General features: G+C 48.7%; 1 protein-coding gene across 1 annotated transcript in view; it reads left to right on the forward strand.

The window, feature by feature from the left end:
- OTOG (otogelin) overlaps positions 1-27,159 on the forward strand; it is an 89,428-nt gene that overhangs the window by 24,476 nt on the left and 37,793 nt on the right. Inside the window, 14 exon segments of the mRNA XM_042907167.1 lie at positions 459-671; positions 2,054-2,246; positions 3,787-3,861; positions 4,113-4,156; positions 5,599-5,752; positions 14,126-14,233; positions 14,619-14,757; positions 16,386-16,520; positions 16,810-16,956; positions 17,263-17,382; positions 19,288-19,404; positions 20,459-20,615; positions 23,382-23,408; positions 25,887-26,054. Coding sequence (XP_042763101.1) covers positions 459-671; positions 2,054-2,246; positions 3,787-3,861; positions 4,113-4,156; positions 5,599-5,752; positions 14,126-14,233; positions 14,619-14,757; positions 16,386-16,520; positions 16,810-16,956; positions 17,263-17,382; positions 19,288-19,404; positions 20,459-20,615; positions 23,382-23,408; positions 25,887-26,054 — 1,797 coding nt within the window.

The following is a 27,159-nucleotide window of genomic DNA, read 5'->3' on the forward strand; positions in this document are numbered from 1 at the left end:
ATTCATTTTTGAGAGACAGAGACAGAGCACGAGTGGGGGAGGGGCAGAGAGAGGGGGAGACACAGAATTCAAAGCAGGCTCCAGGCTCTGAGCTGTCAGCACAGAGCCGGACGCGGGGCTCGAACCCACGAACTGTGAGATCACGACCTGAGCCGAAGTCGGAAGCTTAACTGACTGAGCCACCCAGGTGCCCCCACTCACTCTCCTTTAATCATTTACACCCATGCCCTTGGCCAGCCACCGACTCACACCTAGACTGACCAAACCGTACCCACACACTCCCAACCAGCCATGCGCTCAGGTCCCTGCTCACATCCCTACTGTGCACCCACACTCTCTCCCACCCACCTTCTCACGCCAACAGACCCCTGGACTGTGGGGAGGCAGGAAGAGGCTGGGGCCTGGGGCACCAGGCAAACCAGACCCCTACTCCCTGCCCCTGCCCCTCCCGTCTCCAGCTTCCTATGCGGTGCAGTCCTGCAGCGTGCTCACCGGGGAGCTGTTTGCGCCCTGCTCGGTGTACCTGAGCCCCGTGCCCTACTTTGAGCAGTGCCGCCAGGACGCCTGCCGCTGCGGGCAGCCTTGCCTGTGTGCCACGCTGGCCCACTATGCTCACCTGTGCCGGCGCCACGGGCTCCCTGTTGACTTCCGCGCCCACCTGCCAGCCTGTGGTGAGTGCCCCACACGTGTGCCTCTACGTGAGGGTCATTGGAAGAACCTGGGCTCCAGACTCAAGGGTCCACCTGCCCCTCCCGCCCCTGCAGCCTAACACCCCCACCTCACAAACTGCTTCTCCCGTGTTCTCCATCCCCTTGGCCACCCAAACCTGACACGAGGGCATGTGGCACATGGCTGCTTCTCTGTTACCCTCACCGCCAGTGCCAGTCCGTCTCCAAGTCCTGTCAGGCTTGTCGATTTGAGATGCAAATTCACCCACTTGTCGCCACCTCTGCTGCCACCACCCCGGTCAAAGCTTCCTAGTAAGCCTCCCCACGGCCTCCTCTCATTACAACCAGAGTGAGCCTTCTCAAGATCACTGGCTCCCATCGTCCTCAGTGCGCTCGTGGCTCGATGGGCGTGAGCTGGCCCCTGCTTCCCCCTCCAACACACACCTGGGCCACACTCTTCTCCATGTCTTAGTTGTCTCTGTGACCCCAGCCCTAGTACAGGGCCCCACGCTCAGTAAGCTCTTAGCAAATACTTGTTGAATAAATGGAAAAGACTCCATCCTGGGAGTCAGGAGACATGAGTTCTGTTCCAGCCCTGCGGGTAATTGCTGTGTGTCTCTGGCAAGTTCCTGCCCCTCACTGAGTCAAAGTTCCTCCAGAGGTGATTGGATGGGACCAATGGTGCATATTAGACTCTCCATAGGAGCTTTTGAAAAATGCACATATCTGGGCCACATTGAGTACCAATGAAAACAACATATCTGGCAACGGGGGCAGACATCAGCATTTTTAAATGGAGACTTTGATGTGTAGCTGGGGTGAGAACTTGGCAATCTGGCTCTGGCGGGGAGCAGGAGACCCCAAGGGAGTGGGATGCTGGCCAGATGAGGAGAGGGAAGCTCTGAGTCTTTGGACAGAGGGCCTCGAGAGGCTCCTTAAGGGGGCACAATTGATCTTCACAGCTCATATGTGTTATAGGTGTGGAAGTGAGAAGGACAGAAGTGTGTGTAATACCCACCTGTGTGTGTGTCTATGTGTGAGCGATGGCAGGGGGGAGTGTCAGGGAGTCGTGACCTCCACCCTCCCCCAATATCACTACCTAAGAAGAATGCCCTGCAGAGGAAGAGAAACACCAATGGCAAGGTCCAGGCTGAGCTTGGGGTGTGGGGCCCACCCCTGCCACTCTGCCATTGTAGTGTAGCGGGAGGAAGTGGGACTCTGGAGTGAGACCTGGGTTCAAATCCCAAGTCTGGCCTTGACCTGCTGTGTAACCTTGAACAAATATCTTCTCTGGTTCTCAGTTCTCCTCATCAGGATGATGGCTCCACCTCACACAGTTGTGGGGATGAGGGAGACAAAACACACAGTTTTATTTCCCACTACAGCACTGTCCTGTGAGGCCACCAAGGAGTATAGCCCCTGTGTGGCCCTGTGTGGGCAAACCTGCCAGGACCTGGCCAGCCCTGTGGCCTGTGGGGTTGGTGGTGGCAGCGACCTCAGCGGGGACGAGTGTGTGGAAGGCTGTGCCTGCCCACCGGACACCTATCTGGATACCCAGGCTGACCTCTGCGTCCCTAGGTGAGTGGGCTAGTGTGACCTCTGTCAGATGGAGAGGAGGCTGAGGGTCTCTAGGGCATCTGAGGCTGGGGAGCCTGACTGCACCTCTTATGTCCCTGCTTAATCCCCCAGTCACAGGGCAGAGCATGATGCACCGCTGGGTGGTCCTGGGTGGGCTTCCTCTCCCGGACCCCATTCTCAGGCCTCTTTCCTCGGCTACGGCTCTTCAGCCCTCTCCAGCCTGGCTTCCCCATAAAACAGAACAACACTCCCACAGAGACAGCCTCTCTCCCTTCATCTCCCCTCTCCTTCCACAAGTAGTTATTGGCCTCCTCATATGTTCTAGACATTTCTAAGCCCTGGAAGTTCAGCCAAATACAGAACAGAATCCTGCCCTCATTGAGCTCACATTCTCATGCCAAAACAGATGAATAAATAGACACTTAAAGGGTCTGGTAGTAATAAGCTATAAATAGTCAGGGAGGGATTACTGTTATGCACAGAAGGAAGGCCTTTCTGCTGAGGTGACATGTGGGCAAAGATGGGGGGAACTGAGGGAGGAGTGCTCCAGGCCAAGGGGACAGGGATGGCTCTGAGGCTGGCTGTGGCATGTCAGTGTGGCTGGAGGTGAAGTTCAGGGCTGGTGATCTCACAGTATCCCAGAGCTGACTGGAAAGGCACTTAGTCCCTTCCACAATGGGGAGAAATTCCCCTAAAATTCCACTGAGGGATAAGGGCTAGAGAGAGGCTCCTATAGGGGGTATATTAGAATCACTCAGTAGCCTTTTCAAACTACAGGATCCTCCCTTGAGATCCAGATGTGTGCCCTGCCCCCTCAACCCCTGACTTGTGGTTGAGTATTGCCAAAAAAGGGAACCTCTGAAGTTTACGTGGGAGGAGGAATTGGAGAGAGAGAAGGTGGCTGAGAAGCACAGGGGTTGGATGAGTTCAGACATCCCTTCCAGCCCCCAACTGGTCTGCTCCAAGGCCTGCACTGGGGTTTTGGGAGGTTGTGAGGAGGAGGAAACACAGTCTTGGCCCTCAGCTGACCTACAAAGAGGAGCCAAAAGACAGAATAAAGGACCGTGTGAGGAGGAATAGACAAGATGACATATTTGGAGGGCCTAGTCTGGTGTTCAAAATGTTTAACAAGCAGTACGGTGTAGGCCATGAGCAATCAGAACAGATGCCGGGTGGGAATGAGCAGTATGGAATATATGCCCTGTGTCCCTCCCTGACACAGCATGGGCTCAGGAAGCATGGCCCTGTTCTTACCACCTCTTTTTTCCCAGCCCAAAGGGAGGTTGGCTTTGGGTGGACAGAGACCAGTGAGGCTGTCCTTGTGCCGGCTCACTGGATGGCCCTGAAGCTGGGACCCAGCCCTGACCTCTGTCCCTGGTGCTAGGCTGACTTCCCCACTCCCTGGATATCTGTCACTTGTCACAGTAGATGCCATTGCTTTTTTCTGTGTCTTTATGGTCCTGGCTGCTGGGGGGTGGGGGTGGGGTCCCTGCCCCAGTTCCTGAGTTGGCTCACTTTTCTCTGTTCCTGGGTTTTGCAGGAACCAATGCTCCTGTCACTTTCAAGGAATGGACTATCCCCCTGGAGACAGTGACATCCCATCTCTGGGCCACTGGTGAGCTCCCTAGGTTGCAGATTTAGTGTCCTCTCTTTAAATGGAAGTTGCTGATTGAAGAAAATACAGCCTAGCAGACCTTTCCACGAAGCAGTGCCCACCCTCCACCTCTGCACAGGGGACCAGGGACAGAGTGGGGATATCTGTCTGAACCCTGCAGGGGCCTGAGCACAGTGGCATGCAGTCTCTGGCTTTGCAGTGACTGAGTCAGCTAATCCCGGTATACACCCCACTCCTCTCTCTCTCTGCAGCCACTGCAAAGATGGAATCATGAGCTGTGACAGCAGACTCCCAGGTAAGGTAGAAGGTGGGGGGTTCTTCTAGGGGCTCCTCCGTCGTGGTGGGGCTATGGAGAGGTGAGTGGGGAGCTAGAGGATAGATCAGGACAGGGACAGCCCAGCCACATCTGAGTCCAGCCACACTGAGCCCACTGAGCCTGCTGTTTTCCTCACCGTCTTGGGAAAAGCTCCAGTTTGGAAGGTGGCATCCAGAAATCCCATCCCAACTTCAACCCCATCCTGGCAGCTGTCCCTCCTGCTTCTCAAGAAGGAGAGGCTGAGACTATCTCTCCTAGGGGCAACTAGCTGGGGTGACTGGACAGTCCCTTGGCCTCCCCTGGGTCCTGGGTTTCCTTGTTCTGAGCTGTCATTTGCTTACTAAGGCTGACGCTGCCCAGTCCTGTGCTAGACTTGGGGGTCATAGAGATGGGGAGGACAGCCCGGGTCTCTGAGACTGTCCCAGGCAATAGAGATGGCGGTAGGGTGGCTTGGCACTGGATCAGCCTGTGAAGGATGTGGAGGTGGTGGAGCGGGGGACTGAAGCGGAAGGGAGGATGGGGATTGGCACAGAGGGGTCAGAGAATAATCACATGGCAGGTGGCAAAGAGCAGGGCCTCCAGAGTCTGGTAGCCCTGGATTCAAATCCTGCCCCATGCTTGCAAGCTGTGCTGCCCTGGGTAACTCACTTTGCTTCTCTGAGCCGTCACTTCCTCCTTTGTATATAACCTGGATTTCTGTGTCCTCCCCATGTATGTATTCCTGAAAGTATGTTTTTGTTTTGTTTTGTTTTTGGTTGGTGTTGCTTCTGGCTTCAGATTTCTTCCTCTCATCTTCCATGGCTATTCTCTTCTCTCTGCTCCATCCCAGGCTGAGCATGGAACTCAGCTCCCTTTTATTCATTTCCCTAAAAATGATCACTCACACAAGGTGTAAGTGTGCACAGCTGACTTGACTGGAGGCTCAGGGAGAGAGAAGGGGTTTATGTCACAAAAGTGTAAGTAATGGGAAATTGACTTCCTTGTGGTTTAAAGTCCTCTGGCCACCCTGCCACACTGCATTGCTATCCTCTTTCTGGCTCTCCTCCTGGTCTCTTTGAGGCACTTCCTCTCACTTTATCATGGCTTTGAAAGCAGAAGTGACTTCTTTCCATGATATGGGAAATGGGGGATAACAACGCCTCATAGGGTGTTGCAGGATTCGGTAAGGAAATGCATGTAAAATGCCTGGAACAGTGCCCTGTGGAGAGCACATGGTACTCTGGGTACTGGTGGTGCATCTGGGAACCCAAGGGATGCCTCTGGAAGCGTCAGAGCCCCCTGTCTCCCTGCCTCTTCCAGTAGTTGCGTCCCCAGGTCTCCCTGGTCACCCCTGCCACCCAGGAGCCCACCCCCAGGCCTGGGTGTTCCAAGGCCTGATGAGCGTCCGTGCTCCTCCCAGCAGCCACCCTCTTCTCCTCCAGCCACTGCCTGCCCGGTGGGCCAGGTCTTCGTGAACTGCAGTGACCTGCACACCGACCCCGAGCTGAGCAGAGAGAGGACATGTGAGCAGCAGCTGCTGAACCTGAGCGTGCCAGCTCATGGCCCCTGCCTCTCAGGCTGTGCCTGTCCCCAAGGGTGAGTATCCATGTTTCATGGTCCCCCACCCCTGAAGGCTGGCAGAACCGGGGACCCACGAGGCAGAGGGAGGGGCAAGGAGTTCCTCACACAGCCATGCTGGAGGCAGCAGCCCAGGGCTGGCCGGTGCTGATGTAATGACTGGCACTGAATCCGAGAAAGAACGGCGGTGTGGGGATCCAACAGGAGTGGATTCTACCTGGCTCTTCTTCTTACCATCTGTGTGACCTTGGACAAGGAAGAGGCCCAACCTCTCTGAGGCTCAGCTTCTCATCTGTAACATGAGAGTAGTAATCACCATGCCTACCACCTCAACAGGTTGTCGTGAGGATTACATGAGGTACTGGAGTAGAAGCACTGAATGGGGTGTGTGGCATGCTCCAGAGGTCCAGTGGGTTGAAGCCCAGGAGAGAAAAGCCATGTTTCACCTCTCAGCCCCTTTCCCTGTAAAGATCTGGCCAAAACCCTCAGGTAGAGGGCTGGTGCCCCCGTAATTCGGCAAAAAGAAGGGCCCCACCCAGTGGAAATAGTCTCCTGCCCAGGTGCCTCAGATGCCACATGAGCTGAATTCTGTGGGTGTGCCTCGTGGATACTCGTAAGCTGAGGTGGCTGCAGGGGCCCCGACCTCCCGTTTGCCAGTTCTCACTCCTGAGAAGAAGGTGGGTGCCCAATCCCATGACTTGGCAACCTGGGGCTGTGTCCTTTAGCTGATGCAGAGATCAGTGGTCAGCTGGGAGTTCTGGGCCAGGCCTGGCAGCCAAGGGCAGTGAGGGGGGGTCAGGGTGGGAAGGGGAGGGAATAGTCAGTTAGAGCTTTACTGTGTTAACAGTAAAACAGTTAAAACACCTTGTGTTATCACCACCTTTAATCTCAGAGCCTTCCTAGCAGAAAGGAAGGAAGGATCGATACTCTCATTTTGCTGATGAGGAAAACTGAGGCCAACAGCAGGGTAGAGGCAAGTGGTTGGCCCAGGGTGCCATGACTCAAACCTGACTCTGCTTACTCCAGATCCTGCCCTTTGGCCAGAGCATGCCAGGTCTGTGAGCCCTGGGGTCTGGTCCCCTACACAGAGGTCATAATGTGGGTTAGGAGCTTCCCCTTCCCAAGCAAGGGCGGCCACAGGAGACTGATGTGAGGTCTCCAGAGCCTGCACAAGATCCTAGGCCCAACTGGTAAGGGGTAGACAATCCTTGCAACCATGTAGGCTCCAGATGAGCTTGTGAGGAACGTCTGTTGTTGAAGGCTTCTTGCAGCACTGTCTTTGTGTGCACAAGCCTGCCCCTCTGAGGACAGGGAGAGCCAGGGCCTCTGGAATCAGGAACTGAGAGTTGCTCACCGCCAAGCATGGTGGCCAGGTGGAACTGAGAGAGCTGGGCTCAGTTCTGCCAGTCACCCATCCTGTGACCTCTCTGAACATGTCCTCATCTGCACAATGAGGGCTGATGACTCTCTCCCAGAGGGGCTCAGGAATGAAGGATTCAGTGGGATCCCCCTTAATGACAGTTTGTGGTCTCAAACTATATTCCTCAAACATTAGTGTGCACATGAATCATTAGGGGTCTGACCCTGATTCGGGAGGCCTGGGGTGCAGCCTGAAACTCTGCATTTCTAGCAAGCTCCCAGGAGATCCAGATGCTGCTAGTCTGGGGACCACAATTTGAAAAACAAGATTCTAAAGCACTATCCAACATTAGGGATTAGTTTCACTCAGATTGCAAAGCCAGAGTGGGGTTTTCTTTTCAGTCCCCACGTTCCAAAGGGTAGGATAGAATGTGAAGATTTCTAATTGCTTGGGTGACCTATGACAAGTTATGTGGCCACCTGGGCATCAGCTTTCTTGTCTGCAAGGTCCTGCTGGTTGTTTGTTGGCTGAACAGGGCAGTACCCAAGCAGGGCAGTACCCAAATCCTCTTCCTCTGCTCCAGGCCATTTGAAGTTCAGTTCAGGTCTTGGAGCCGTGCCAAGAACATCCACAGTCCAGAGGGCCCAGGCCAGTCACCTTAATGTTTGTCGCTAGCTATGTGACATCATATAATTCACTTACTTTTTCTGAGCCTGGGTTTGCTCATCTGTGAATTGAGGGTAGTAACACCACTTGAATGAGACAATGGCTGCAAGGAGCCAGGCACTGTGTAGTGAGTGCTCTATTAAGACTTGTTCCCTTCCCCTTCTTAATATTGAATGCCATCACCTCTTGGGGTGTTTGCCACAGTGGCTCATAAGCTGTATGAAATGTCCTGTGAGGAGCTTCCACATGTTCCACAGGGGCTTGTCCAAAGGAAGTTATTAGAGGAAACCAATTTGACAATAAATTTCATATATTAAAAAAACACAAAAAAATAAAAGCATTTGCAATTAGTAAGGGCCTATTATAAATCTTACAATCTGAGTATTTACTGGTTACTTCAAAGGATTTGAATGATCAAATCCATTATAGGGAATAATAGAATTAATAATTATTGTGCTTTTTACCTTCTATTTTGAAAATAAAATAATTTGTTACTTTCAGTTAAAACAAACAAACAAACAAAGGAAATTATTAGAGTCTCAACTTGTAAAGAAAGGACAGGCATTTCCTATCATTCTGGAATGTTTTCTTGGGAGTTGAGATAAGGTTTCTAAAGATGCCCTAGTACCTTGGGATGCCTGGGATCCTCTGGGCTCCTGGGCCCCATACCTCCTTCTATGGCACTTCTAAGAATCTGGGTGTCATACATTGCTCCAAAGGGCCCTGAGCCACTGCAGGAGCCACAGGAGCTGTTTGTGCCACTCTAAATTTCTTTGCATCTGGGTGCTGAGCCAAGGGCCCTGGGGCCACTAAGTGGTGTATACAATATATATAAGTACAGACTGTGGAGTCAGGCTTGAATCTTGATTCTACCACTGAGACTCAAGTAAGTTAACTAGTTTACCTAACTCAGGGTCAGGGGTTAGTGTTAGGGTTTAGGGTTAGGGTTAGGGTTAGGGGTTAGGCTCAGGGTTAGGTGAGTTAGCTAACTCCCTTGAGTCTCAGTTTTCTCATTTGTAAAGTAGCACAAAGTAAGCATTCTAAGTGAGCAGACAAGCTTTGTGTTCCTCATTTGAATGCCACATATTTGCAAGTGCCCCCGAGAGAACCCTGAAGTGACAGGATCCCAGAACAGGTAAGGAAAGAATGCTCCATGGACTGAGGTATCTTGAGGAGAGAGGCCACAGCTATTGTCTGTGGTGGGCACACAGCAAGTGCTCAGGGATGCTGGCAGTTCTGCATAGGTTCAGGAGGGAGCAGTAAATGGTGAGCAGCAGAGAAGGCCCCTCAGGAGGTAGCAAGAGACAAGGTCTGGGCTGAAGGTGGAAGGCAGTGAGCCAGCCATTGCCGGTGCCTGATGTAATTATGGGGAAAGAAGGGACAGGAAACCAATATTTATTGCAATTCTATAGGCACTAGGCAGTGTGCCCAGGTCTATAATGAAATTCTCATAGTGACCTTGGGAGGAAGGCGTCATTATCCCTGTTTTACGCACGAAAATACCGGGGCTTAGGAAGGTTAAGTGTCTTCAGGGAAAACAGTGGATTAAACCCAGGCTTTTTTCCTCTGCTTCCTCCCACAATGAAATATTGGTAATAGAGTAAAAAAAAGAAAAAAAACCCATGAGTCCCCAGGGGCAAAGAGAACAGGCGTGGGAATGACAGTGATAGAAGATAGGTCAATAGTTTCTGAAGAAGGAACAAGGGTGGATATATAGAAACTGACCTTGGTTTACAGCTGATGCTTGCAGAGGAGGCCCAGGAGAAACAACCTGTGTCATGTTGACAGCTTCAGGGACAGGTGGCTCCAGGCATCTCAGAGGGTGGGGTAGTGGGAGAGAGACAGGAGGATGTCCCCTACAAGTCTTTGTAAGGAGCAGTTAACCCCCTAGGCTTCCTCCCCCATGCCCTGAGGTCACGTAACAACCCTAACCCCATCCAGCAGGATGGTAAAAGTTTCTGCAGAAACCAGATCAGAGACTTTGATCTCAGGAGCACCAAGAGGGATGAGATGCAGAGTAAAAACAGGGAGATTAAATGAAAACCTACTGGGACTTCAGCCCTCTTCCCCAGCTTGCTTCCAACAATAGTGGCACTGAAGCTTCTGTGTCCCAGGGTGGAGATGAAGACTTTTCTTGAAAATGGGCTGGGCCAAGAGAACAAAAATCTACCAAAACTGACATTTTAGAAGTTTCCCAACAAAATGGTGGCTATTCTTAATTATGCAGCTTCCAGTCAACTTTTGGTGCCTCACTGTTTTTTTCCCTTTTAATTTTTTTTAAAGTGTAGCATAATTTATAAACAGTAAAATGCATAGATTTTAAGTATACAGTTGGCTAAGCTTTGACAAATTTAAATGGTCATGTATACCTACCTATGAAAAGTATTCATTATTTGTTTTATCTCATTATTGTTTTAATTGGTAATTTTAATTGGTAATTTTAACTGGTAATTTTCCCTAAAGAGAATGAGTACTTTTTCATGGTCCCTCCCCCCCCCCCCCCCACCCTTCATATATTTTCCTTTGTGAAGTGTCCACTCAAGTCTTTTGCCCATTTCTTATCTGGTTGACTATTTTCTTTAAGTTGTAGAAGTTCTTTCCTTATCAAATATATACATTGCCAATATTTTCCCCTTGTCCGTGGTTATTTTTTTTACTTAATGTATATTAAGATGTGTAAAAATTGATTATGAGCAGAAGTTTAAAATTTTGATTTTAATTTATCATTTTTTTCTTTATGATCAGTGTTCTCTGTGTCCTAAGTAATTGCAACTCTAAGGCCACAAAGACATTCTCCAACCTTTTCCCTTAGTAGCTTTACAATTTTAGCTTTTACATTTGATTCTATAACCTATCTGAAATGATTCTATATTGTAAAATGGAGTCAAGTTTCATTTTATTTTTTCTGATGGGTATCGAGTGGTTCTAGCTCCATTTTAATAAAAGACTTTTCTCTCCCTGTTGAATTGCTTTGGTACCTTTGTTAAAAAATCAATTGACTGTATAAATGTGGGTCTATTTCAGGACTCTCTATTCTGTACCATTGATCTATTTGTTTCTCTTTACATTTTTTTTAATGTTTATTTATTTTTGAGAGAGAGCATGAGCGGGGGAGGGGAAGAGAGTGAGGGGGACAGAGAATTTGAAGCGGGCTTCGCCTTGACAGCAGTGAGTCCCATGTGGAGCTTGAACTCACAAACTGTGAGATCATGACCTGAGTCAAAGTTGGACATTCAACCGACAGCCACCCAGGTGCCCCTGTTTGTGTATCTTTAGGCCTGTATCACACCGTTTTTGATTTCTGAAGCTATATAGTAAGTCTTGAAATCAGAAAGTGATAGTGCTCCAACTTTATTCTTTTTCAAAGATTTGGACACTTCTAGGTCTTTGCATTCCCATGTAAATTTAGGATTAGCTTGGGAATTTCTACAGAAAAGCCTCTGGGATTTTAATTGGTTTTGTGTTGCATCTAGAAGTCGGTTTGATGAGAGGTGATGTCTTCGCACTAGTGAGTCCTTCAGTACATAAATATGGCATTATCCCATTTACTGGATGTTCTTTAATTTCTCTCAGCAGTGTTTCATAGTTTTCATGGAAAGGTTTTGGACATGTGCCATTGAATTTGTTCATAGGTATTTGATGTCTTTGTTGTTCCTTCCACCTAAGTTGTCAAATTTATGGGCTTTACATCATAAAAGTATTTCTTTATTTTCCTTTTAATATCTGTAGGATCTGCAGTGATGTTTTCTCTTTTTCCAGATATTGGTAATATGATTTTTTCCTTTTTTGTACTATCCGGTCTAGGTAGGGGGTTGTCAGTTTTATTGATGTTTTCAAAGAACCTACTCTGGTTTCATTGATTTTTTTTTCTATTGTTTTTCTGTTTTCTATTTCACTGATTTCTGCTCTTATCTTTATTATTTCCTTCTTACTACTTACTTTGGATTTAACTTGCTCTTATATTTCTATTTGAGATCTTTTATTGTAATCTTTTGTTATTTCTAATATAAGCATTTAAAGCTATAAATTTCTCTGTAAGCAATGTCTTAGCTCACTCTAAAAATTTTGATATAACATGTTTTTATTATTTTTGTTGTAATCTTTTCTATTTCCTTTGTGATTTATTTTTTGACCCATGAGTTATTTAGAAATGTTACAAAATTTTGAAATGTTTGGAGTTTTTTTTATATTTGTTTGTTCCTGATTTCTAATTTAGTTTCACTGTGATCAGATAATATACTTTGTATGATTTCAAACCTCTGAAATTTACTGAGTTTTTATGGTCCAGAATATAGTTGTCTGGGTGAACCTTCCATGAATGCTTGAAAATAACGTGCACTTTGCTGTGACTGGATATAGAGTGTCATGAGCACACTACGAAGGCACACACATGAGTTGTGTCTTTCCACAATGTGAGGTTTATTCAATCATAAAACAAGGTTAGCATAATTATAAAGCAGGCTCAGTATTCCAAACTCAATGACATGTGTTTAACTCATGTGTTTAACTTGGCTTCATACATGTCACACAAAGCAAAGCACAAGACAAGTCACACAACAAACGAGATGGAATAGGGGTAGAAAGCTAATAAAACAAACGCTAAGTCAGGCACACAGTTGAGATAAGGCCTAGGTCCGGTCCAGATCAACTGTTCGCGTTTACTGCTTATTATGTTCAAGCAGTGAACGATCTCTGTTCTGTTCGGAGATCAATCAGGCAGAACCTTTGGCAGCAGGTGCCTTTTTGAAGAGGGGTCAGTGTCTGAGGAGTCTGACAGTTTGCTGCAAAAACCCTCCCTTTTTAAAGGGATTTAATCAGTCTTGGGGCTTTGCAGATCTCTGTTTCTGCTGGCTATCAGTTCTGAGTGTGTCACAAGCTGGTGCTGGTCTTGGTGATATCTGGTCTTGGCTGCAATGCCCTTACCTGCTACTGTCGTTGTTTGACACAGGCCACTGCTTGACATGAGTGACTCCATCTTGTTCTGTATAGAGTTTTTAAATTGTCGGTTAGGTTAAGAGCAATGTCCGATTTTTCACATCTCCTACATCTTTGAAGAATTTTTTGTTCTATCATTAATGGAGTGGAGTGTTGAGATTTCCAATTATAACTGTGGATTTGTCTCTTTCTCCTTTTAGTTCTATGCGTTTTTGCTTCTGCTTTTAAAGCTCTGTTGCTTGGTGCATGCCCATTTAGGATTGTTGTGTTCTCTTAATAAATGGTCTCTTCCGTTGCCATGACATATTCCTCCTGTTGCTGTTAATGCTACTTGGCCTGAAGTCTGCTTTGTCTGATGTTAATAAAGCCACTCCATCTTTCTTTTAACTGATGTTTGCATGGTACTTTTTCCTGTAATTTTACTTTTAACGTATCTGTGCTTTTACTTCAATTGTGTCTTTTGTAAACAAAATATAGTTGGGTCTTGCTTTTTTAGCCAATGTTACAATTTCTCACTTTGAATTGAAGTGAGAAATACATTTGGATTTAATGTAATTGGATTGGATTTAATACTACCATCTTGTTCTTTGTTATCTGTCCGTTCTATTGTTTTTTTTTCCATCTTTTCTTTCTTTTTTGGGGGGCTAAGTATTTTTAATATTCTATTTTATTTCTTTTACTTCATTTTAACTATATATCTTGGCATTTTTATTTTTTGTGTTTTTCTAGAGGTTATAATATGCATGTTTCATTGATCAATCTACTGTGAATTAATATTTTATCACTTTATATAGAATATTTACACCAGTATACTTTCATTTACTTACTCCTTATCCTTTGTGCTGTTATTGTCATGCATTTTACTTCTACATATATTATACACCACACAATTCATTGACATTAACCTTGATCTAAATGCTCAATTATCTTTTAAAGAAATTAAGAAATAATTGCTAAAATTGTCTTTCACCATATTTTCCATTTTTGGAGCTGTTCATTTCTTCATGTGGATCTGAGTTTCCATCTTCCTGAAAAACTTCCACTAACATTTCTTTCAGTGCAGGTCTCCTGGTTGTCCCATGAGCAACTGGAGTAAGAGGGTCAATGCCCACATTCATGATCTGTTTATTAATATACAGCTAGTGCCTAAGAGGCAACTGGCGTCTAGCCTGGCCAGGGGGATGCGGCTAGTAGAACTGAGCCTTGCTTCCTGATGGATAGCAGAGGCTTCTGACGTGGGTCAAGTCTGTCTCTGTTTTTTCCAGTTGCCCCACTGAGCAGCAGCAGGATGGTAGTTGGGTACATGGTCAGTTTCTTTGGCATAAATGCTAAGAACCACCCCACGGTGTCCACGTGGATGCAGGGTCTTCCATAGATGGCAGATATGGGAAGGGTGCTTTCCTGACCACCTGCTTGCTGTGTTCCTACAGCTTGCTCAGACATGGGGATGCATGTTTCCTGCCAGAGGATTGCCCATGCACTTGGAAGGGGAAGGAATATTTCCCTGGGGACCAGGTCATGTCTCCCTGCCATACCTGGTAAGTGAGGGTACTGTTCACACTCTGCTTTTGGCTGGGGATGAGGATGGATATGAGAAGCATGATCATGAGTACAGTCTGGCATTCCCCTTCCACCATGTTCATACTCATGTCGCGTGTTTGTGTGTTATTTAGGGATGTTTGTGTATATACAAGTGTACGTATAGATGGAAATTTGGGGGGTGTTTCTGTAAATGTTTACATGAATGTGAGTTTGTGACCAGCAGGCTTCTGTTGAAGGTTGCTGGTGTTTGTGACCCCCTAGCCCAGAGGCACATAGTGGGAACTCTACAGGCAATGGCTCTGTCGTGGGTATTCAGAGTGTATGTGTGTGTGTGTGTGGGGGGGGGTGCCCTGCGAGCTGGTCTGGGCACATGTGTTTCAGTGTGTGCCAGCGGGGCTCATTCCAGTGCGCTCTCCACCCCTGTGCTTCCACCTGCACGGCCTATGGCGACCGGCACTACCGCACGTTTGATGGGCTCCCGTTTGACTTTGTGGGGGCATGCAAAGTGCACCTGGTCAAGGTGAGCTCCTGGAGGTGTCTGATGGGCTGGCGCTATGGGGACCCAGGGCATCTGAGGCTGAGGACCTGTCAGGCACGGTGATATTCCAGACTCCAGTCTGTTGCACAATTAGGAGGGTGGAGGGATCTAAGCCTGGGGGTATGGCTAGCTAGCGACTGAAAGAAGTGCTGAGGAGCAGGTTCAGAGCTAGACAGAGCTCACCAGGCATGAACCCCACTGCATGCCCACTCACCATTATAGCCTTGCCCCATTGGGTCCCAATGGTTTTTCTATCTGTAGTAAGAGCTTATGTTTTCTAAACTTTTATTATATGCCTGGTGGTCTCCTGAGCCAATTTTGAGGATTATTTTACTTAATTCTCATATCAACCCTATGAGGTAGAATATATTTGCCCCATGTTATAGGTGCAGCAACTTGGGCTTAGGGAAGTCAGGTGTCTTGCCTGAGATCACACATCTAGGCAGTAGCAGAGCTGGTGTCAGGTGTGAACCAAGAAATCTGATGGGAGATTTGATGTGCTTAAGGAGTCACGTGCTAAAGCTGTCAGCTTATGCAAAAGAAAAGGGATGGTGATGTAGGGTGAGGGGCATAGTAGAAGCAGGATCCCCTCCAGAAGGAGAAGAGGGGTACCAACAGGGCAGGTGGGAGAGTGCCAGAGACACTCTCAGGGGACCTTGGTTTTGCTAAGGGCCTGTCACACTATATAATAGTAAGAGTAATAATAATAATGACAAACCTTCTATGGAATGAGTCTTATCTATGGAGGAAGCATTGTACTGGGGTCTTTCACATGATTTCTGTAACTCTGAGACAGATTATACCCATTTTAATTTTAAAATTTCAAAGGTAATGCGTGCTCTTCACAGGCATTTAAAACAATATAGAAGCATATGTTAGAAATGAGTGTTTCCCTTTCACACCTCTTCTGTTCTCATTCCCTGCTCATAACAGTCAGATGTGAATCCTGCAAGATCACTTTCCACAAGACATACATATATCCACACATATACACATGCACACATGTACTTGGTTTAGTTTATGTGGATAGAATTCTACAATTTGCTCTATTCACTTAACAGAACATACCTTAGTCATGATCTCATGCAGTCAGTACATACTCCTTTCTTCTTTCTGTAAAATTCTACAGAGAGGACATGCTCTAGTTTGTTTTATTATCCCCCCATTGATGGGCATTTAAGTTGTTGCTGATATTTAAATGCTCAATGAATACTTTTGTGGATGTGTCTCTAGACTCTTGTAAGCGGAAATGGTATAAAAAGCTGTACACAGTGCTTGAAAAGTGCCCTCCAAAAAGGCTTCGCTACTATCATCAATGGATATAAGATAGTAACCCTGTCCCTCACTCCTGTCAGCACCAATCATCCTCTTATAAATTCATTCATCCATCCATCCATCCATCCATCCATCCATCCATCAGATACTTTTTGGAGAGTGACTACATGAAATTGACCTTTGGAGAACTGAAGTAAGTTTCCCAAAGTCACACAGTTAATAAGAAGTAGAAGTGGATTGAAAACCACCTCAGAGTCCATGTCCCGCTACCTCTGTGCCTGTCTGCAGGATCTTTTCCCTCCCTGGCTTGATGAACTGACTTATTTTCTCCTCAGAGCACATCGGATTTCAGTTTCTCTGTGATTGTAGAAAACGTAGACTGCTACAGCTCTGGCATCATCTGCAGGAAGTTTATTTCCATCAACGTTGGGAACTCACTCATTATCTTTGATGATGACTCAGGAAATCCAGTAAGGCCTGGTGCAGGTTAAGGTTGTACGAACGATTTGTATGTTAACAGGGGCCAGGGGCAGAAGAGGGCTGGGGACTGGTTTCCTTACCACAGCAGTTTCTCTTGGAGCCGTTGAGTCAGTAGCCCAGATTGAATTCCTTGGTCAGAGTCAAGAACACAGAGGTCAATGTCAGGGCATGAGGGAGGCATGATTTCCTGGGACTGGACAATGACTTAGATCCGGGCCCCACTGACCCAGGCACTGAGGGACACTCAGGCCACAGGAATGACTGTCTCTGTCCCCCTAGAGTCCTGAGAGCTTCCTGGATGAGAAGCAGGAAGTCCACACCTGGCAAGCAGGGTTTTTCACATTGGTGCATTTCCCAAGGGAACACATCACCCTCTTATGGGACCAAAGAACCACAGTGCACGTCCAGGCTGGGCCACAATGGCAGGTAGTTGCATGAGCAGTGACCCTCACAGCGCCCTCTGCTCCTGTCTGGGGCTGATCCAGGCCACTGGGCATCCTCGCATGAACTATACCCTCACCGAGGAGCCAGGAGCATCATGTCTCCTGTCCTTTCTGCCTGCACCCCACTCTGTGCACTTCTCCCCTGGCTCTTCTCCTATCCCTCTTTACATTGTGACTCCAGAAGTTGCTTCTGGGTCCATGACAGATTCCTGGGCTCATGGTGACTCCTCTTCCAGTGGTTCATCCCTGGTGTTCCTGCAGGTGACCGCCGTGTTCTCTCTTCTTTCAGGGCCAGCTGGCTGGACTCTGTGGGAACTTTGACTTAAAAACCATCAATGAGATGAGGACTCCGGAGAATTTAGAGTTAACTAACCCCCAGGAGTTTGGCAGCAGTTGGGCTGCAGTTGAGGTAAAGCCTCCCTAGGCTGACTTACTCCTTCACTCAGATGGGCCCTGGCCAGCACTGAGGGAACCCCAGTCAGAGACTGCTCCTCGGTGAGGCTGCTCCTGCAACTGCTCCACCAGCCTCTGACCCAGCATCCCCAGCCTTAGACTCTGTCCTGCGGCCTGAGGACACATACCACCCATCTCACAAATTGAGCTGCATGTGTGCCCCGGATCAAGCCCTGGCAGGAGGGTAGGGGCTGCAAAGGAGACAAAGTCTTTGTCTTAGGAGACATGACCACCTGCCAGGGAAGATAAGGCTTATTGAAGCATGACCATCTTACCCATCTTCTGTGTCCCCAGTGCCTGGCACTAGGCCTGGCCCAGAGGAGAATCCAAGAGAGACCCATGTGGACTGAGGCAATCAGAGGCTTCCTGAAGGAGGTGGGAGTACGGTGGTACTTAAAGGATAGGCCATATTTGGAAAGATGCATGTATCAGAGAGAAAGCCTCTGAGAGGGAGGACAACTTTAACAGAGGCAGAAATGAGGAGGGTGTCCCTGCAGGTTGAGAGATGGCTGAGGTGCCCAAGCTGTGAGCTATGGAGCTAAATAGCACTGAACTCAGAGCAGGAGACCTAGGTTCTTGTCTTGGATCATCCAGTGACTTGCTGGTTGACCTTGACTAAGTTCCATCTTCTCTGTCATCCTCTGTGAAGGAGCTATGCCAGGAGAGGGATGGTGACTGGATTTGACTTATCATGACAGCTTTGATCAGCCAGAAGAGGTTGCCTAGGAAGCTATGCTGAGAAATACCTGACTTGTGTCAGGCTCAGCTAGAAGGAGAACTGTGGTTGATTAGTTATGTCTGCCATGAGTACAGCAGCAGACAGTGGTGATATGAGTGTTACATTTTTGCCTTTCTCGGACTGGGTCATTTTAGGTCCCTAATTCTCTGTTGGGTAATAGATGAAGGTGAGCTTATGTAGCTTGGGGTCAGGGCATCGTCCTCAGTATAATCCTGAGGTGGGACAAGGCTGTTCTCATAGTCTCAGAAGGGTGTGCTCTAGCCCACTCCCATTTAAAAGAAGCAGAGAGGGTGACTAACTTTTATTGCTCCCCTCCTCTGATCCCCTACTGCTGCTCTTCTCTCGATAATCCCTTGGCATATCCTGGGCCGGTGTGTGTGTGTGTGTGTGTGTGTGTGTGTGTGTGTGTGTTATGTGAGAATGTAGGCCTGAGGGAGGAGGCTTGTCAGACATTGGGGAAGTCTGTATTAGTTATTAGTTATCTATAGCTGTGTAACAACATTACTACAGATTTGGCAGCATTTAACCACACACATGTATTATCTCGGTTTCTGTGGGTCAAGAGTCAGGGCAGGGCTTGACTCGGTTCTTTGCTTAGGGTATCACGGTCTGCTACCAAGGTGTTAGCCAGGGCTGAGCTCTCATCTCAGGTTCAACTAGGGAGGTATCTCCTTCCCCACCTGCTGGGGGGTTGTCAGTAGCATTCAGTTCCTTGCAGCCATAGAACAGAGAGCTTCAGTGGTTTTGCTAGCTGTTGGCTAGAGAGGACCCTCGGCTCCTAAAGACCACTCACCATTCTGGTCATGTGAGATTCCCCAACACGGTAGCTTGCTTCCTCACAGCCAGCAAAGGAGAGACTCCAGAGAGATGGGCTCTACCATCTAATGTAACATAAAAATGCAATCACATACACATAACCATGTCCATCCCATCACCTTAGCCTTCTTTTTTCAGCTTGAAGCCTTCATAAGTCCTTCCCACACTCAAGGAGAGGGGATTATACAAGGGCTTGAACCTCAGGAGTCAGGGACCATGGGAGTCAGTCTAGGAGTTTGTCCACCACACCAGGCAATAAGGCATTGTGGGGGTAGGGGGATCAACAGACGTGTCTTTGCCTCTCAGTGCCCAGATACCCTTGACCCCTGGGACACGTGTGTCCTGAATCCTCTCCGGGAACCATTTGCCAGAAAGGAGTGCAGCATTCTGCTCAGTGAGGTGTTTGAGACCTGCCACCCTGTGGTGAGTGGACCCCAGCCTCAACACTCCTGATTCCCTCCCCCACCTTCCCGGGATCCCTTCCGCTCTCAGAACCCCCCATGCCCATGCCTCAGAAGAGGCACCTCAGGTCTAGAAAGGAGATCCACCTCTGCCAATTCCCTGCCTCCAGCTAGCTCAGATGAGTCTGCCCTGTTTTCCCAGATTCCCAGATGACCCAGGACAGACAGCCAGACAAACAGCTTCCATGCCCCTCTTTTATTTTGAGAAAGAGAGTGGGAGAGGGGCAGATGGAGAGAGAGAGAGAGAATTTTCTTATTGTTTATTTATTTTGAGAGAGAGAGAGAGAATATTTTTTTATTGTTGAGAGAGAGAGAAAGAGAGGGTGCGTGTGCATGCGCATGTACACAAGTAGGAGAGGGGCAGAGGGAGGAGAGAGAGAATCCCAAGCAGGCTCTGTGCTGTCAGCACAGAACCCCACACAGGACTCAATCCCACAAACCAAACCATGAGATCATGACCTGAGCCGAAATCAAGAGTGAGATGCTCAATGGACTGAGCCACCCACACACCCCTTCCATGCCTTTTTCAAACCTGTCTCAATCTGGCTCTGATGAGGAAGTCCTTCTGAACAGTGAACAAAAACCCGTTATGCTGTGGCATCGGCCTGCTGCCTGTTCTGCCCTCAGAGGAGACAGGGGAGCTGGCGCTTAGCTTCGCATGGTCCCCTCCAGGGCTTTCAAGGCTGCTGTCGGACTGGCCTTGGCTGTCTCTGGCCTTGGCTGGGAGTTCATACCCCACATCTGTTTCTCAGCCACATCCTTAGCCCCTGGATCCAATAGCATAGGCCTGGGGAAGGTGAGAGCCCAGTTCTCAAAAGTAAGATCTGTCTGGGCCGTGGAGTTGTTTCCTTCTGAGTTGGCCACCTGTCTGCCCTCACCCCACCCGGGCAGCTCGCCCTGCCCTGTGGCCCCTTCATATCTGTACCACTCCCTAAGGCTAAGTGGCATTGGTTGAGTAGCTGAAGAGCTAACATTCAGGAGCTGTCCTCTGACCTCTGACTTCTGACCTCCCTTAGGTCGATGTCACTTGGTTTTACTCAAACTGCCTGACAGACACATGTGGGTGCAACCGGGGTGGTGACTGTGAGTGTTTCTGTGCCAGCGTGTCTGCCTATGCCCACCAGTGCTGTCAGCATGGGGTGGCTGTGGACTGGAGGACCCCACACCTCTGCCGTGAGTATCCAGACCAATCAGCCAAGGTAGGGAGTGGGGACCCCTCTGTGGGCAGGCCCGTGGGGCGCCATCACTCTCTAGTGGCTAGTGTTTATTGAGCACTTGGTATGTTCCAGGCGCATCCTCCTCAACTGGATACAGGTTTGCCTGTATCTTTCATTGAATTTTTACAAAACCCTATGAAGTAGGACCATTTATTCCTGTTTTACAGTTGGGGAGCAGGTTAGACAGAGGCAGAGATTAAGTAACATGCTCAAGGTCACATAGGTTAGTGGTCAATCCAGGGCTCATCTTCAGATGGTCTGGCTGCAGACCTGTGCCCTTACCCACTCTACCAGAGGAGTGAGGAGCCCCGGGTTTCAGACCCACAGCTGCCATTTGCAAGCTGTGTGGCCTTAACCATTTGCAAATGGCCTTAACAAGTCATTCAGCCTCTCCAGGGCTCAATTTTCTCATCTGAAAAGTAGGAATCGACCTGCCCACCAGCTTCATTGTGAGGATCAAATGGGACAGTGAATGTAAAAGCCCTTTGTCAGCTAACACACACAGGCCCCATCAGAGGCAGCACAAGACATCAGTTTATTTAGCGCAATGGTGGTCTGCAAACGCCCTGGGCTGTCTGCTCCTATCCTGTAAAAATATTTCCAGCATGCATGCATACATATACATAGATGCATGTACATAAATATGCTGTTAGTAGTGTAAATGTATGTCATACAGCAGATATAAAAGTGAATATTTTAAAAATTAAATCAAATATGTAGAAAGTTAAATTATTCATTAACTTATTTTTTATGATCTGTTCCTGCACACCAGTGATCTTCCTGGTGCGTTTATGCCTCACTTTGGGGTGCAGTGGTTATTACGCAAGCCCTGGGGCCAGACTCTCTGGGTTAGCGGTCACCAAGTGGGGTGACCTGGGGCATGTTCTTCACACTCTGACTTGTAGTCGAGGGCTGAGGGAACCATACCTGCCTTGCAGGGTGCTGTGAGCTGTCAGTGAGATAACACATGTAAAGCCCTTGGCACAGTGCTCTATGCTATTACTGAGGTCGCTGTCATTTTTTATGGGGACATGGGGCCGGCATGTCCTGAGCCCTGAGAGCTCCAGGCAGGATGACTCTAGGAAGAAGATGGAACAGAATCCGCCTTTGGCCTCCCTTTTATCTCTCCATCTTCCTCTGGACCCTCCCACTGCAGATGCTCTGTGGATGCTCAGTGGTCCTCCCTCTATTCCTCAGATAAAAATCCTTCTTGAAAGAGAAGGGAACACATATTTACAAGTATCTGCTGTGTGCCAGGCCCTGAGCCATCTCCGCGTTAACTCACTTAATCTTTAGGGCTAGAGTGAAATAAAGGACACCTCACCTGGGACACAAGATTTAAGGGGCACCAAGATCTCAGTAATGGAGATAAGTCACATTTTAAGGTGATCGTTTTAAAAACTCAAACTTAATGCAAAACTCTCTTCGGCTTTGGTGAACAAAAAGTCAAAGTTTTAAGTAATGACAGGATCAATATTATTGATTTTCCCTTCTGCCTCAGGATCCAGTGTAGCTCGGCAAGGCACTGTCATTGATCCTGTCCTTATTTAAAATTTTTGATATTTTGTTTATCGTGGGTATTTTTGCATTAACTTCAAAAATTTTTAAACAGTGTGTTAAAATACTATATATCTTAATTACTGAGATTTTTGACGCCCTCTTACATTTTGCACCCAAGGTAAGCATTTGCCTTACCCTAGTCCAGACCTCACAAATCTATGGGGCAGATACTAGTGGTGGTCCCATCTTATAAAGTAGGGCATTAAATTTCAGAAAGGTTGAGTAACTTGTCCCAGTATGCACGGTTGAAGAGTGAGAGAGATGGAATTTGAACTCAGGTCTGACTTTTCCGGACTATCTCCCGCAGACCTGGTACACACTTGAAACCAGAGACTCTGAGATCTAATTCTCTAGTTCAATCTTCTGAGTCAACAAGTGAGGAGAAGTGAGTACTTTCCCATAACCACATGGTGGGTCAATCTGACTGCTAGTGCTCTTTCTAGAGGTCAATGCCAAATGCAGTGGAGTTGGTGGCTCTCTTCAGACCATGCCTACAAGCGAGGAAGAATCCTCCTCAGCCTACCCAAGTGGTTCCTCATGGCCTTGCTTCTGGCTTTAGGTACCCCTGCAAGGTCCCCAGTTTACCCCAATGGACTAAAGAATCCAGGTCTCAGGTCCCAGGGCAATAGGCTGTGGTGCTGGGCTGGGCCACTAGAGGGTGCGCTGAGCACACACTTGGAAGAGCTTGTCAAAACCTGATGGAAACTACACCCAGGGACCTGAAGAAGCCTTGGATCTTAGAGGCCCCTGGTTCCCTTCCACCCAAGGTTCTTGAAATACCAATTTGTACCTTGTGTTTGTATTCCTCCAGGACCTGCTATAAGATTTCTTATTGGAGTTTCCACTTCTCGATTCTAACCTTGCCCTTTGGGACCACACAAAACACACCGTTCTGTCCAACATTCATTCATTCATTCATTCATTCATTCATTCATTTGATGCATGCTGAGTGCCTACTCTAGGCCAGGCTTTGAGCTTTGTGCTGGGGGTACAGAAAGGAGCCATGGTATTTCCTACACCTTAAGATATATGAGTCCGGTGACCATGCCTAAATCTTGGAGTTTGGGAGGCAAGCTAAATCTGGGTCAGCTGGGATTGCTAGGGGCCATGGCTCTGTCCATCTGTTCCAGGTTTCTCAAAAAGTCTTTTCTCTCTCTTTCAGCGTATGACTGTGACTTCTTTAACAAAGGTAAGCCCGTCTTCCCCAAGTGGAGTCTGGGGGGCTGAGCCCCTGCCAGCCCTGCCCTGATGCCATAATAGCATCAGCCATCCTGAGGCCCTGCTGGCCCCAGAATAGCTGTGACATGGGGCAGGGGGGGAACCCCATCATGCAGGGAGAACCCAGACAGTGCAGAGACCCACAGGGATGCCCTGGAATTCTGTGCCTAGAAGTTCCTGCGGCCTTTGTCCATAGTCCAGGCTGGGCCAGCTTCCCAGGAGTTGTTCTCACCCAGGATAGCTTCACCAGGAAGTTAAAACCCTATTTGCACAGTGTGCCACCCTGTGGCCTTCACAGTCTAGTTCATCAGGCCCATGGAATATTGTCTTGGGTCTCCTGAAGTTTTGAGTGGCGAAGGCAAATTCAAACTGCTCTTTCTGAGGATGACTGGAGCAAAACCTATAGCTTGGCTTAGACTGTCAGATTCATTTTCAAATTTAGCCAAGGTCCCAGGGTACCAAGATATGCTCCAACTTCTGCATTAGGTAGGGTGAAAACACAGGTCATGACTAAAGACCCAAAGAAGGTTAATGTCCAGCATTAGAGCTCATTACTCAGTTTCATCACTAGGCTCATGGGCAATGGGGTGGGAAGTCAGATCTTGGCAGAGTTAGATGCTTCTCAGGTCCTTGGTATCATTCACATTTGACTTCTGGGCCCAGCTCCATTCTCTCCAGGTACCATGCCATGAGCAGACCTATGTGGGTATAGGTCCAAGGCTTTGTCCTCAGTTTCCTGCATTATCAGATTTTGGTCTGTCCCGCTGGCAGAGTATAGCAAGTGAAATTGAGGGGGACAGACTAAAGACCAGGATACCAGTCAGGGGGTCTGCGAGAGGAGAGCTGGACCAGAGTAAAGCATGATAGTGCAGTGACTACAGGCCCTCCAAAATGTTAGCCCTTAGGGACTCCTGATGGCCAGAGGCTTCCTCCTGGCTATGAGGAATCTTTCTTTATAGGAATGAATCTGAAATAGGAGAATTGCAGTCCCTGGGACAGGCAAGGTCTGTCTGACATCAGGCAAAGACATTTCAGCAAGATAGCTCTGAGCAGAGTTTTCTCCCTTCTGTGGCATTTTCGGTGGCAGTAACTGGCAAAGGACAAGCTGTTTCTAGCATCCTCCGCCCACTCACCCACCCACCCATCCATTCCTTGCTCTGCTCTTCTACCAACATTTTCTCTGGTCCAGGCCCTTGCTGGGTGTTGAGGAATCAGTGGTCAATGAGGCCTGTCACAGTAGCGTGTTGGCCCATGCTGGCTCTCTAAAACCACTGTGTACTCCTAACTCCACATTCAGTCCATAGTTTGAAACTGACCACTGGCATGAGTATTCACGCCATGGAAATCAGCGAACGCTACAGATTGGGGTTTTGTTTGTTTGTTTGAAAGCTTATTGTCAGGCATTTAGTAGCACAGTGCTGCCTATTTCCCATCTGGTCCAGGAGACAGACGTGGACCCTCCATCATGAGCCTCATCATAAGAGCTGTGATCAGTGTGTGCCATACTCCAAGGGCTGGGGGAGAGCAGAGGAGGAGGGATGACGTTTGTGTGTGGCGGGAGAGGGTGCAGGGAGAGCTTCGCCAAGGAGGTGACATTTGAGCTGGGCCCCAAAGGTTGAGTAGGCGTTTGCCAGGCACAAAACAGGGAGGACTATTCTGAGTGGGCAGGACAGCATGAGGAGAGGCATGAGGTAGAACACAGCACGGCTTTTTCAAGGAAGAGCCAGAGAAGTTCAGTGTGGCCGGGCAAGGGTGTGAGGAGGTAGGCGGGGGTCCCTGAATTCAATCTGGGCTCTTGGATTCTATCCTGACGGCAATGGGGAGCCATGGATGAGTCCCAGCAGGGAGTGTGACTAGAAAAGTGACTCAGACACCTGTGGGGAGGCAGCACTGGAAGCCAAGGGACACACCAGAGGCAGGGAAGTTGGTCATAAGATTATTGCCAGTTGTCTAGGAAATCCCATGGCCCTTTCCAACCTATACCAACAACTGTAGGCACCTAAGAGACACAAAAATGACACTTTGAGATAAGTAGGTAAACACTAATGTTGAGCCCAAGACTTCCTGGCCTTCCCTCAGGCCTTGCGTGGGCAGAGGCCAGGTCTGATGTTAAGTATCAGAGATGACCCTGAATAGAGCAGTGGCTGTGGGACCGGCTCACGGAGAGACATTTGGTGGTGGTAGGTGGGCAGAGGTCTCCCATGGGTGGCCTTGTTCTCAGGCTTCTTGTGAAATTGTTCAGGCACTGTGCAGAGGGGCATTTCCCATCAGGGACTGACAGCCTGGAGTTTACTTCCCTTCTTGTGGAATCGAGCTCCCTGGGATCTGGGGTGAGGGAAGCGACCAAGAGTAGCTCTCTTGCACCCTCTCTTTTCCCCACCTTTGGCAGGATGGGAGGTGGGCAAAGGCTCAGGGAGGCAGGGCTCACGACTGGGCCCCTTCTCTCCAGCACTAGGTAAGGGTCCCTACCAACTGGCCAGCTTGGCAGGCGGCAGTGTCCTGGTGGCCACCAAGGCTGCAGGCGGTGCCATAGTCCTAGTGAGTGCAGAGGACGTGGCTCCAGGGGACATTGTGAACTTCCTGCTGACAGCTGCACTGTACAAGGCCAAGGCTCACGGTAAGGCCTATCTCTAACCCCACCCCGGCCCTTGGTGGAGGGAGGCAGTTGCCAGAGGAGGGGAGGATGTTGAGGCCCTAAGCAATCTGCAGTAGCTGAAAAAAAGTGGGGCTTGGACAGGTGCCCCTTTCCCAGTTGAGACAGCCTTTTGGGTCAGCCTGTTAGTCTCTTCAAAGAGGTACCTTCCCTCTTCTCCCTGGAAAAAACAGGGTGGCCAAGGTCCTGATGTACCTTTGTACCTTGCTTTACGTCATTGCCTGTCGTACTCCAGAAAACCCTGGTGGCGACAACTGCTACCTCCTCTCCCTCTCCTCCTCCCCTCCTTCCTGCCCTCAGTCCTCTTTCCCCTCTCCTCCTCCTCCTCCTCTTCTTCCCTCTCCACCCCCATCTTTTCCTGCTTCTCCTTCTCTTCCTCTTCCCTTCCATCCTTGAGACTGGATAGATTTCAAGTGCCAGAGGGGAGCTGGCTGATGTACTGACTCCAGGGGGCTTTCTTCTGTGAATGGAGGCGCAGGCTCTTGATTTGCTCAGGTTACGATCCTGAATTCTGGGCTGGCAGGTTACACAGACTGGGACACACCTGGAACCAGCTGCAGCCTCCCAGGTCTCAGAAGGTCTGCAGACCGGACAAGCTTAGCTTTAGCGGGCATTGCCTTTCCTTAGGAGTTCGGTAATGTTTGAGGAGTGGCAGGAATCTTGCCTGGTGTAGAGAGACCCCTGGATGGTATTTTTGCTGGGCCCTGGGCCAGCCAAGGCCTCAGATGAACCAGTGCTAGGAAGTCTTTTCTTTGGCCATTTGTGTGTGTCCCAGTGTGCACGGTCACTGTGATCAGCATTTCTACCCCCGTATCCTGCTGGCCCCATCTAGTCAGTATCTTCCCAACCACAGGGATGGTCCATGCAGCCTGTCCTGGCATCAGCTGGAGCCATGAACCAAGATGCTTCTCAGAGAGTCCATCCCAATCTAAGGATTTAAGTTCTCAGATTCTCAGGGTCTGCTGTTTATCTAGTTAGGAGAACCTTTCCCCACACCCTCATCCTTGCCTCCCTTCCTCATGCCCTCCCGCCCTTTCACTGGGCCCTATTCCCAGGCCAGACACAGAGC

Source organism: Panthera leo, chromosome D1 (assembly GCF_018350215.1).
Source record: "Panthera leo isolate Ple1 chromosome D1, P.leo_Ple1_pat1.1, whole genome shotgun sequence".
In the NCBI taxonomy this organism is placed as follows: domain Eukaryota; kingdom Metazoa; phylum Chordata; class Mammalia; order Carnivora; family Felidae; genus Panthera; species Panthera leo.